The sequence below is a fragment of the Magallana gigas genome, chromosome 5 (assembly GCF_963853765.1).
Source record: "Magallana gigas chromosome 5, xbMagGiga1.1, whole genome shotgun sequence".
In the NCBI taxonomy this organism is placed as follows: Eukaryota; Metazoa; Mollusca; class Bivalvia; order Ostreida; family Ostreidae; genus Magallana; species Magallana gigas.
In genome coordinates, this window is record NC_088857.1 from 30,789,958 (window position 1) to 30,803,326 (window position 13,369).

At 33.2% G+C, this 13,369-nt stretch overlaps 1 protein-coding gene across 4 annotated transcripts; it reads right to left on the reverse strand.

Moving 5' to 3' along the window:
* Window positions 1-1,295: 1,295 nt before the first annotated feature.
* LOC105338255 (abl interactor 2) lies at window positions 1,296-13,265 on the reverse strand. Of its 4 annotated transcripts, none has more exons than XM_011443273.4 (9): window positions 13,105-13,265; window positions 12,233-12,400; window positions 11,697-11,885; window positions 11,294-11,320; window positions 8,489-8,723; window positions 7,931-8,077; window positions 6,900-6,956; window positions 2,436-2,627; window positions 1,296-2,002 (listed from the first exon to the last, which is right to left on the reverse strand). In XM_011443273.4, the coding sequence occupies exons 1-9, from the start codon at window positions 13,219-13,221 to the stop codon at window positions 1,839-1,841; spliced, it is 1,296 nt and encodes a 431-aa protein (XP_011441575.2). In that variant the 5' UTR covers window positions 13,222-13,265; the 3' UTR covers window positions 1,296-1,838. The 4 variants fall into 4 exon arrangements, with proteins under 4 accessions (XP_011441575.2, XP_011441574.2, XP_011441577.2 ...); XM_011443272.4 differs by having other exon boundaries at window positions 6,888-6,956; XM_011443275.4 differs by lacking the exon at window positions 11,294-11,320 and having other exon boundaries at window positions 6,888-6,956.
* Between the last annotated feature and the right edge of the window lie 104 nt (window positions 13,266-13,369).

A 13,369-nucleotide genomic window follows, 5' to 3' on the forward strand; every position in this document is an offset into this window, starting at 1 on the left:
TGACCCAGGGGTCATGAATTTCACAATTTTGGTAGAGGGCTTCATGGACATCATAATCATGCATTTAGTTTTTAACAAATATATATGGGGGTAGAGAAGAAAATTTTCTAAGATATAATACATTTTTACTATTTGGCCATATTGGCCCAACCCTAGAGCCTGAACCCCTGACCAAGGGGTCATGAACTTCACAATTTAGGTTAAGGGCTTCATGGACATCATTATCATGCATTTAGTTATTGACAAATATATATGATAATAGAGAAGAAGATTTTCTAAGATTTAATACATTTTTACTATATGGCCATATTGGCCCAACCCTAGAGCCTGAACCCCTGACCCAGGGGTCATGAATTTCACAATTTAGGTTGAGGGCTTCATGGACATCATAATCATGCATTTAGTTTTTGACAAATGTACATGTATATGGTAGTAGAGAAGAAGATTTTCCAAGATTTAATACATTTTTACTAGATGGCCACATTGGCCCCACCCTAGAGCCAGAACCCCGGACCCAGGGGCCATAAATTTCACAATTTTGGTAGAGGGCTTCATGGACAACATAACCATGCATTTAGTTTTTTCCTCACATGCATGGGAGTAGAGAAGAAGATTTTTGAAAATTTGGCTTTTTTTGCATATTTGGCCCCGCCCGTGGCACCTCAGGGGTGGTAGAGCCATGAATTTCATAATTTAGATTCTTCTTACCATAGAGATGCTTTACACCAAAAACGGTAACGATTGGCCTGGTAGTTTTCAAGAAGAAGTCAAAAATGTAAAATTGTTAACGCACGACGCACAGACGCACGACGCACGACGACGGACGAAGACCAATTGCAATAGGTCACCTGAGTGACTCAGGTGACCTAAAAATTATACCTGAAAGAAACCCAAAAACTAATGCTCCATTTCATTTCAGCTATTTTGTTATAGACATTGCTAGGATTGGACATATATTAATTAGGTGTGATATTCTGGTGATGTAAATGTACATGTGGCATTCCAACAACTTTATATTGCAACTGGATGGCAGACTTTATGTAGGATGGCAGACAAGTAAATTTGTTTTGAAAGACATTTTTGTTGGAAAGAAATAATATTGTTCGAGATTATTAAGGACATTGGACACATTACACTGTATATGAACTGATAGTACACAGCTCCTTGATATTTAACACAGGAGAAACCATGGAGCTAACAAGATCTGTTCATCTTTTACATTGCTTAATACCTTTAAATTTTCTGTTTGGTAAATTCTTTAAAAAAAAACAACAACAACAATAACAACAAGACGGTTTATGTTATACAAATTTTGTTTTAATATTTTCATGTTTATGGTAAATTATACATTGTACAGTACATAGAAATAAACAATATATACATGAAGACTACTATTTCTGAATTGAATATGAAATCGTGATGAGATTAACAGTTCTGTCAATGCTGATTTAGTAAAATGCTACATTAATGAATGAATTTGAATGTGTTTGCAAAGTACACATTACAATTTAATTAAACATATCTTTAACAAAGAAATTACACTATGTATAATAATCTTTAATCTGAAGATGCAAAGATACTGTAATTATGCATATTTAAAAAAAAAAAGATCACTAACTGCATAATTTACAATACAATCAATTTCAAATGAATGAAAATTATAAATTTTGTATGCTTCAGCAATCAACACATAATAGTTGTACATACTTGGGGGGGGGGGGGTGTCAAGCGTTTCTTATTATTCATACACATACAAGTATATTTGAGAGTTAATGCTTAACTTGTAAATACATGTAGTACATGTACATATAAAATGGAGATTTCCTATCGCTGTCTAATCACATGCAGGGTTCAACATAGTTTCCAGGAAACAGTCCCGTGAGTCCATTCAACACTCCTTCATACCAGCCATCGTCGTTTTTCTTCAAGACGTAGATAACGGAATTCTCAAAGAAAGAGAGTTCATCCTCTTTTTCGGCATTATAGTCATAAATTGCTATAACTGGTAAAGAAACAATGCATGTGAATTAGAATCTGAATAATCAATGAAAAGAGTTTTAATCAAGCATAATAGGATAAAAGTATTACAGCACAAAATTACTGTAAAAATTCAAGCATTGTTTATATTGTAAATCCTCTCTTTGTCCTAAAGGGTACTGATTTATCCTTTAAATCAAGTTTTTATGCAATTTCCCTTTAAGTATATCAAAAATGGTAAATCTGTATTTTTCCAAACATATTCATAATTTGCAATTTTATTTTTTCCCAAAGAAATGATATCAAACAAATTTTTGTCACTGAATTCTTACAGTTGAGAGAAAACTGCAAATTTACTCTAAAAACTAGGCACAAAAAATCCAGTTACTGTACACGTATCTGTGAAGAGTTCTACCTCTATTTTTGCATCTCTGTACAACAGTTTTCTGTGTTCTTACCTTTCTCCAGGTAATGTTCAGGTACCCAATCAGGCAGGGCAAAGTTTGGTCCAGTGGCAGCGTAGGGGTCCTCCTCCTGGCGGTATCCAATGTCATCACCGTCGTCTATGAACTCTGGGGGTGGGAGGGGGTGCTCCAGATAGGGTGGATACTGTTGGTTGTCCTGTGGGGGTGGAGGCAGAGGGGGTGAGGCTAAAATTAAAACCAGTTTCATCAATTTGAAAGTCAATATCTGAGTACATGTATTGGCTTATTTCGTATCTGCAAAGCAAAATTTCGCACCTTTAGATACAAAAAAAAAATATATCTGCAAACAGGTTATAATTGATATATCTATAATTGTTGCTCAAAATGTTCATGAAAACATAAAAAACACGTACTTTTTTGATAGTCAGCCATATTAGGGCAAAGATTTTTTTTTTGGTAAAGGTAGCATATATTGTAATTGTACTGATCATAGTGATACTAATTATATGTACATAAAAAAAAGTTGGTTTTACATATAACCTAAAATTTTATAAAACCCAACATGGAATTTAAATAATTTATACACGTATTAAAGGTTGTTAGAGTGACATGACTATCACCAAGAGCTTTAGTTTGCTCAGTGTGTGTTTTATATAATTACATGTATCAGTAAGGGAAAGCAACAAATTGCATGAAAAATGGCAAAATCCCTCTTCCGTTGTAAAGTTTAATAATGCATTTGTTCAAGTGTGTCAGCTTATGATTTGAGGAGCTTAATACACAAAAAATGATAGGATTAAATGATAAAATATACTCAAGGCATGAATAAATAGAGAGAGCAATATTAAAGTTTGAGAAAAAAAAATACAGTATGCATGTATGTTTTGTATATTCAAAACTTTAGGATATATATGGTGACTGAATATATTAACATTTAATCAAAGGTTACATTTGGGGAAAAAAGTTTGAAACTCATGAATATATACCAGTACCAGGGTTACCAGAAAAAAGGTTGGTTTATGACATTTATGATGTTATGTAAATGCATTGTAAATTTTAAATACTGTTACATCACAAGTAATACTCCAATGTATAACTCTGATGATATATAATCTATAGCAAGAAGTCATTGGAGAAAAGTAGATACCGATATTGGCTAGAAAAAAAAATCTATAAAATGATGTTGACATAAAGTAGTTATTCAAGAAAAATTAAAATGCAACCTTTACATCTGTTTTCTTAGAGTAATCTATTGTAAATTATTATGCCTTCTGTCAGTTTGTCACTATATATTCAATACTCATCCATTTTCGCATAGTATCAAAGGATTTATATAGCGTAAGCATACTATGCCGAAATAGAGCACGACAAATGTTTTCAACGAAAATCTTTCCAGCACCGACAGCGGGATTCGAACTCACGACGCTAAAATCATTCCAGCGTGAAGTCCTCATCCATTTTCGCATAGTATCAAAGGATTTATATAGCGTAAGCATACTATGCCGAAATAGAGCACGGCAAATGTTTTCAACGAAAATCTTTCCAGCACCGACAGCGGGATTCGAACTCACGATGCTAAAATCATTCCAGCGTGAAGTCCTACGCGTTACCGCTCCGCTAAAGCAGCAGTTATCAAGATATGCGGTATTGATATATATATAACGTAGATATATACGACTGACATCAAGCAATTAAAATTATTCATTTTTCCAAAAACACTTTATTATTGACGGTAATTTTAAAGTTAAAGTTTCTTTTAAACTTTTGAACAAATTGATTGAACATTTTTCAAAGAAATTCTACATGAGAATCACAAAAACGCTTTTTTAAAAGACGCTTTATAAAGAATGTACAAGAAAAAAATTCAATGAGATTTCGTCTGCTAAACATTTCGAGTTTTCTCGGTAAGGCCAAACGTCTCTCATTACTTGAAAAGAACATAAACCTCTGTTGACTTTTTATTGTACAACAACTTGTTGATTAAATAAACAAGCAAATCAATTGATTAATTTGAAGAAAAAAACCCAACAACAAACGCTTGCTTTTCCGGTGAATATTTTTAGGGACTTGTCAACCCTCGAACGTCACAGCTACTTATAGCAAAGCACGTCAGTATATTCAACAGTCGGCATAATAATAACAATAGTGTAGTGTTGTGCATGTACTATGCCTAAATAGTAGTCAGGGTTTGATACATAGTGCACTCGCCTCTGGCTCGTGCACTATGTATCAAACCCTGACTACTATTTAGGCATAGTACATGCACAACACAACACTATTATATAATTTGGAGTTCATGCTCTGATATAAATTTCAAAGTTAGCAAGAGGCCCAGGGGCCACATCACTCACCTGAGCAACAATATAGCCTTAACTCTTATCAAGTATTAAAATCCAAATATCTTGAAAAATAAGTACAGTGAATCTTGCACAAAAAGTTAAAAAATCTGCAAATTTTCATCCACATATTTTTATGGTAAATACCAAGCCGTTTTTTTGTTTTCGTATTTGTGAAAAGATTTTTCTCTATTTCTATTTAAAAATCCCCTGCTCCATGCCCCCCTTTTCTCCATAGAACTAAACTATATTCTGTACAACATGTGCTTTCACACAAGTTACAACTTTTTAGGCTGAATGCTTTTCCAGAGGATTTTATCGATATTTTCCTATGTAAAAATTTGCCCCCCCCCCCATTGTGGCCCCACCTTACCCCTGGGGACCATGATTTGAACACACTTGAATCTACACTACCTGAAGATGCTTTCATACAAGTTATTACTTTTCTGGCTGAATATATTTGAGAAAAAGATTTTCTCTATATATTCTTATGTAAAACTTGACCCCCCCCCCCCTCCCTCAATATGCCACCCTACCCCTGGGAACCATGATTTGAGCAAACTTGAATCTACACTACCTGAAGATGCTTCCACACAAGCTCAGGTGAGCTAAAAATCCAGTAATATTACATATAGAAATGTTATGTCAGTTATATTTATGCTTATTAATGCAATTGGTAAACCTAGACATGTTTATGTTTAACAATGTTTTCTTAACACTGATCTTAAAACCTTTATTGTAAAATTTGACATTAATTCATCTGATTCTTAGGTAACTCTGTCTATTTTCATCTAGTAGAGATGTATATCCCTGTGTTTATAACAGTAATAAAAGGAGTAAATTTGCTGAACATTAAAGTACATGAGAAACAACATGTATTAAGGTGAAATGGGAAACCTCCATGTTGTGACTCCTAGCACAAAAAAAAACAATAAATTTAAGTGTAATTTTATAAATATGTTCTTTCAAAAAATTGTTACCTAACAGCATAGCGCAATGGGTTAGAGCGTTTACTACAAATCTGTACGTCATGTGTTGGAATCCCACTGGGGCTTTTATATTTTTATGGAAAATTTTAAAAACATATTTCTGGGTCTAATATTGTAAAATTCAAAAATTCAAAATCAATGAAAAAGTTTTGATTTTAATGTATTTGATCCACAATAATATCAACATAATTTATGGCCATACCACCTTAATTAGTGTTATGTACCGGTAATTGATGTGTATCTTGCAGAATTATAAGATTTAATGTATATGCCTGTAATAATCTTTTTGATAACCATATTAAACCTGATGGATTTTTTTCAAACCAAGACCATACAAATACATGTATTATAATTTCTCCATTAGTATGCATACATTCATATCTAATGGACAGATGCTAACAATCAGAGCATGTGTCTATGTGAGTACATGTATTAGCCTCTATTAGTGAGTACATGTAAAACTAAATGTATAACATATTACATGTATGTGTCTATACGTATAAACTACATGTAAACTACATGTATAGACACACACATGTATGTGTCTATGTATATGTAAAATACACATTCTCCATTAATACACATTCCTACAGAAGGTAAATGTATTTTTTTAAACTACTAGCAGCACAATTTTTTTTCTACATTTTAAATTTTATATATGTATTAAATATATGTAATCTCAATCTATCCTAGCTAACTGCTGAATCTAAAATTAATGTAAAAAAGAAACTCTAATATAAAACAAATGTCACTATATATTAAGTCCCTTTGTTACTTCAATAGTCAGCATATCAGGATTCTCTGAAACTAAAATGAACTGTAAAATCACAAACATCATGAGGGGAATAAACCTGAGTTTAATGAAGAAAAAAAATTCAGTTTTATTGAACTGATTATCTTTTAATTTTGTACAGAAAAAAAATTGACTGAATATTAAAATATTGAAAATATGAATCTTGTAATCATCAAAATAAGACATCTATTCATTCACCTCAAACTGTAAGTGATTTTCCAGTACCTATTAAACCAAACACAGATCAGTTTTGTTGATGAAGAGATGAAGCAAACCACCTCAAAGCGAAACAACAAGCCAAAGCAGTGATGTGCTAGGGAAAAGAGGCTGGTGAGGGAAAAAAAAGGGCAGGAAAAAGCATGCAAACCTTCCAGAATACCATTGGGCACTTCCACTCCTTGCTGAACCTCGGGTGAGGGGGGTGGCGGTAAGTTGTCTGAAATAAGACCACAACATCAACACATGCTAAGCCCAGCCATGACCATGCTCCTCTCTCCTTTCTTTGTATAGAGAGAGAGAGCTCACTGACTGCAGGACAAGGGTTGACAAAAAGCATTGACAAGAGCTGGACTCCAAAAACTAATTTACAGCAAACTGATTTAATTTGTGATTTTATTCAGGCATTTTAAGTCTTATTTACGCTGTCATTAAATAAAATGTTTTTCTTTTTTATATTCTGTTTTTTTTTGGTGATGGGGGGGGGGGGGGGGGGGGGCATAATGGGAATCTTTTGAATAGAAAGAACTGCTACAAGCTCTTCCCTAGTAAACATAAACTTACAGTATCAAATTTGTTAAAGAAGCACCTTTTATTATTGTTCATGTCGATAAAGTTTAAATATCTGTTGGGTTTTTTTTTTAATCATCAGATGGTTAATGACAGCAACATTCACTTGAAGCATTTTTGCCAAATAGACAGTACATACTTGGGTATGCCATTAGAAATTTAAATTTAAATGTACCGTAGTTAAATTATTACTCAAAAGTTTTATGGGCAATGACATTTTTTTTTTTACATGCAAATAACATAACAGTTAGAGAAACAGTACACATGTAAAGACATCTTTGGACCTGTCAATAAATGTCTTATTATCAACATCAAGCATAAAATCAAAATCAAAAGCAAAATATTTTCATACGCATACCAGGTACACATCAACTGCTTAAAATTTGAAAATAATGGTTACAGATTTATTCTTTTCAACGTTATACATATCATTATCAGAAAATTCAAATCTATCAATATACCATTAAACTAAAAACAATCTCTGTAATGAATTCCGTTTACAAAGAAAGATTTAAGCATAACAACTCTGTGTACAATAAAGCTGCCGTGGCAATTGTAATAAACTGCTTTGAATAACTGCTTTACAACATACATGTTTGTATGGTAACTGACCACCAGACTTACCGACAGCGGACTGTGACATTCGACCAGGGTGTGACATGGGCGTGGCCATTCCTACCGGTGGGGGTGGAGCAGGAGCAGGGGGTGGGGCCATGGAAGGCGCCATCATCTGACCATAATTACTTCCTCTTGTCGAAGATCGAGACTGACCTGGAGAATGTTAAATAAATATTTATTGTAATTCATTTAAACTATTAATCTATTGGGTGCAAAGCTCATACATTGCATGAATTAAAGTAATCACAGACTAGAACATACATAATTTTGTTCACAATATTGTAGGACGCTAAATTTAGCATGACGTGTTCCAGGTTTCAAAGAATAATTTGGATTCATTTTAATTGCAATTCATTATATTGCTTAGTTTATTTTATGTTTCAAGACTTATGAAGAATGAAATTAACCCTGCTGATGAAAGCACAAATTTGTCATAAGCATTTTCGCTACACCCTGTAACCTCATACATGTATTTAATGTACTTTACATGAATTCTGTTTCAACTTTAAATCACACTTCATTTATATATGGTTTACACATATTTAAATTTTCCATTACATGTACCTGGTAGCCCTGTGGTCTGAACAGTGTAACTATTAGGTCCAGGTCCGTACTGTGAGGGGACCGAGGGGACTGAGGGTGGGGCCACAGGAGGGGCAGGGGTTCTGTAGTGACTTCCAGCATTCCTCCCCATGGTGCCCCCAGCCCGGTTCATTGGGGGTGTGGGGGGATGCGACGTCGGAGCCTGGGAGGATGAGCTGCTACTGATAGAGGGGCTTCGAGCAGGTTTGGTACTACCCTGTTTGTAAAACAGAATATGAAATTATCATAAAACCGAAAATTCACATTTAAAAATTGTGAAAAAGATGATGATTTATTACCATCAGCAAAAAAGTCAATCCAAATGATGAGATAATGAAAATGAGTTCTGTTACCTCTAATGCTGGTAAATAGACTTTTATATTCCTTTATTAGGTATTCAATGATAACTGCATGCTCATATTCAATGCTCATTCTGTTTATTTTGGCAATTTCATAAGATGATTATTAATAAACTTAAAACGGTCGATAATAATAAATTGAATTTTTTCATTCAAAATGCGTTTTAAACTAAAATCTTTCAGAATGCTACTGTAAAGTACAGTTTACAAAATTTCATAACACCAATCGATTAATTAATGCTGGAAAAAAAAATTGTTTTAAAAATCAACTGATATTGATAAAGAAATTCAAATGTACCTATGAAATGTTAGCAAAAATTATTTAAAATTTTAGGTTATTCTCAAATAAAGAGTTCTGTTGTTAAACATACATGAGAAATACACTATTGTATGTTATCATACATCATGGTAAAACTAAAAGACATATTAATATGAATTTCCCTTGACCACTCTAGTCTACAGTTATACATGAATATTTGTATCTACATGTATTTTTCTACCTACAGACTATATATAATCAGGTCTAGGAAGTTATTCTACAAGCACCTTAACATTCACCGAATAGCAGTATATCAATACATGTATTAGATATGGAATAAAATATAATATACTTCAAGTTAAATTACTGTTTATTTAATAAATTGGTTTAAGGTGGAGTCTGGAGTATGTTCAAATTAATTCTTCACACAAATACTACAAAAGCAGTGCTGTCTAAGGCTGTGTGGTGAAGAGAAAAGTTTGATGCCCTGTGACTTTTTTTGTTTTGTTTTTCTTTTTTGGTGCTCCAATTTGAAATTATGGATTTCGATTTGCAGTCAAATTTTATTTTACACAAACATATATATAAAAGGCAGCAATTGTTAATTAGATGTATCACAGTACATGTACTATATTTTCCCAACTAAAGAAGGTGAAAAAGACAGTATCGGTTCTACAACTTTGCTGTGTAAACTTAGATTTATCATAATATTAGTTTTATTTCTGTAAAACACTTGTATAATAAGAATCAATGATGAACTAAAAGAAAGTTAAATAAATGAACTAAAATCAACCAATTACATGACTGTATTTTAATTGAAATTTAACTAGCCCATGGGTATTTGAGCTCTTCTTTCACAAACATTCATTCAGTATTACCGTACATGAATTTAGATACTAGTACATTTACTTATTGATAGTTGAAAAAAAAATTGAAATCTTCATGTATTGTATTTAACTTCCTGCACACTAGGACATTACAAAACAATATAAAGTTTAACAAAAAATAAATAAAAATGCCAGTAAAAATTGTATAAATATAAACACAATAACAACATAAGTTTCAAGCACTTATCGATAAAAGAAATCTGATCAAATTCATACAAAAAATCTGCCCATAAACTGGCTGTAAAGGAACCAGTATTCTAATTTACTGCCTCTAAACATTAACACCTGTAAACAAATCTGACAGATGTACAAATGATTTGATGTAAAAGTAACCATGAGCAGACACCCAGGTGTATTGATATTTTTTACATGTACCTAGAATTGTAATATTTCAACTGTCGTAACTTTGTAGAAAATACTATACTTTTTATTTCACAAATTCAGCTAAATCTTTCAAAAAGTATAGGATTTAAAAAGTTACTGTTACCAACGGCTATCTATTTTACTGAGAAGTTAAATCTTGTAAAAAGACTTTTATTTTATCTATAATTTACATCCCATTAATTTATACCATTTGTATACCGGTACATGTATGTTTAAGCAATAAAATATATTCAAACAATCTATATCTGATTAACCAACCTAAGCAAAAACAAGATGCCTATATTTTGTTATGTTATTTCCTTTTTAAATATAAATGAATTAACCATAATCGCTTGTATTTGGTGTCTATAACAGTCACTTAATGGGTCTGGGAGAGTTTTTTTCAACCTTTTTTAGAATTCTATAATGCATACACATTTTTTACCTAGTTAATAAAAATTTCAAATTGACATTTATCTTTCAAATTGCTGAACTTTTATTCCTATTCCTCCTCAAATCAACTACTACATGTACCCTGTTGTAAACGCAGTGTAACAAAATCAAGCAGTACCGAGCACTGTAAACCAACTTTTATATGCAGCTTATTTATTTCACAATTCACCTGTAATAAACTAGTTCTGCAGCAATTGGTTTTTGCCACAGATCCTTTATACATGAACTTCAACAAAAATCAAGACTGGGGGTGAGAAATATTTGCAATTAGGACGTTATCTCGAAATAATATGAAATTTTTTTTCTCACAAATCTTGTGGAATTTTCTCAGCACACCAATTAAAGTTGGTTTACAGTATGCAGTAGTGACATTTAGGAGCATGCAGTGAGTGAAAATTGTGAGCTACCACACCCAGGGTCAGGTATTTGAATCAAACTACACCGAACATAAACACTACCATGTTACCTTGAGCATTAAACCCGGTTCTTGTACCTGGAAAGAGATCTATAGTACAACACACCGATACATGCAAAACAATGATATCCAATACATGTGTACTGCTAAAGACATCACAAGGCAATTAAGCATGCTATGTACATAGGAGTCTCTTTATCAAATGGTATGACATGAATCTTCTTTTACCAACATAATCAAAACATAGAAGGGTGAACTTTGTTAAACATTCAGATATTAAGGTTATATTTTCACAGTTAACTTGTGATCATGCTTTGAAATGAGAGCTAGAGGAAAATAAGGGCAAGCTACATGTACACGAAGATCATATTGACCTTGATTTAAAAAAAAAAAACAACAGAAAATGTAACTGTCATCATTGGAGGTCATAGGTCAACTAAGGTCAGCCACTTACCCTGACCCCGTGACCTAATTCATCCAGACTGGCGTAATCTATGGGTTTGCGCTGGTATTTTGTGGGTTTCTCTGCTTGCTCTGGAAAGATGATGCCATTCTTGACTCCAGTCGGCCTGGTTGAGCTCCTGTTGGTTGTCAGGACACCGATTTCTCTCCTTGCCACCTTCTCTTTGTGAATATTTACTGTCTGTAAAACAAGACATTTCATAGAAGTACTGAGTCAAGACTTGCATCTCTGTATCCTCATAACGTCAGAAGACAAGCAACATATAGAATTGTTTTGCAAGTTGGTTTGCTTTGATTGCAGCACTAGAAATATCATCAAAACTGTTTTAATGCAGTTTTAATTGTTTGTCTGTGTAATTCTACAACAGGTTTACTTTTATAATCAGCCAATCAGTTAAAGTTCTTCAATCCTCTAAAAATCTATACCCTTTAAAATTAAAATGCATACAATCTTAGCATACTTTTGCTATGACAAATAAGCCAAAACATTTCTGATCCTTAAGAAGTAAGAACATGTGAATACTGCACCTGTGCCAAGTAGTTGACTCCTGATTCCATTTCTGCCAGCTGACTCTGCTGAAGGTCAAGCAGCTTGAGGAAGTTAGTGGCCAAACTGTTGATCTGGTAGGCTACACTGGCCAGAGAGTGTGTGGTGTAGTTCTTGGTTTCCTCCAAAGCAGCACGCTTGTCTGTAGCCTTAAAACAAAGGAAAAAAATGGCAGTCATTATCAAGCATCTATGCATTCTTTAAAGTCAGGTCACAAAGAGCAGAAAGATGTGACAATCCTATGGGTGTCAAATTATGATTTTTGTGTTTCATAAGACATTGGATGAAAACACAAACATGTAATGGCTTCTGCGTTTCATGATACTCTAAGTCTGAGTGACAGTTTACACACCTTTTTATTAAAGGTGTCAAATGTTTAATTATTGAATATTTACATAGAGCAGGACTTGCATGCGCAAACTATGCTGTTGCTATACCAACAGATACTTAGATAGTACTGTATATGTCTATATGATATGCATATTAAAAAAATATTCAAAAATGATACTCATAACCAAATTTCAAGAGAGAGAGAGAGAGAGAGAGAGAGAGAGAGAGAGAGAGAGAGAGAGAGAGGGGTGTCTTTGTGAAAAATGAAGATTTGAAAATAATGGTTTAAAAAATTGCTGGTGCTATTTACTACACTTCAGTATGAAACACATGGATGTAACACACCAACATCCTGCCAATTCAAGTTACTATGACTTAGAAGAGATAAACGAAAAAAATTCATAATAAAATCAGTAAAGAGCTAGGCATCAATTAAAAACATCCTGAAATTGGGTGTTAACATCTCATCTTGGGGATACATCTATCCAAAAACAGAGACAGTATGATCTTGACAATTTTTCACCTGAACATAATTATCCCGACAATACTGAGCTACTTTCTCCAGATTTTTGTAACTATCTTGAAGATGCTGGCGTCCATCAGGGATCTCTTGATCCATAAGCTGAGTTAATTCAGCCATCTTTCTGGCCCGAATTCTCTTCCTAAAGCGTCTGTAAAACGCAGATAACAATATTGGTTTTCAATTATTTGAAGAGCGTTCCCGATGTAAAAAGAAATTTTCCTAAAAGTTAAAGTAAACGTGTCATACTGTACTAAGCAATTTGAAT

Bases quoted from the DNA above. Each gene is read 5' to 3' on its own strand.
- LOC105338255 (XM_011443272.4), bottom strand. From the start codon at position 13,221: ATGGCTGAATTAACTCAGCTTATGGATCAAGAGATCCCTGATGGACGC. The intron at 11,886-12,232 runs GTGCAGTATTCA...CTTGTTTTACAG, and splicing joins GAGTCAACTACTTGGCACAG to ACAGTAAATATTCACAAAGA. The intron at 2,003-2,435 runs GTAAGAACACAG...TTTCTTTACCAG, and splicing joins TGAACATTACCTGGAGAAAG to TTATAGCAATTTATGACTAT.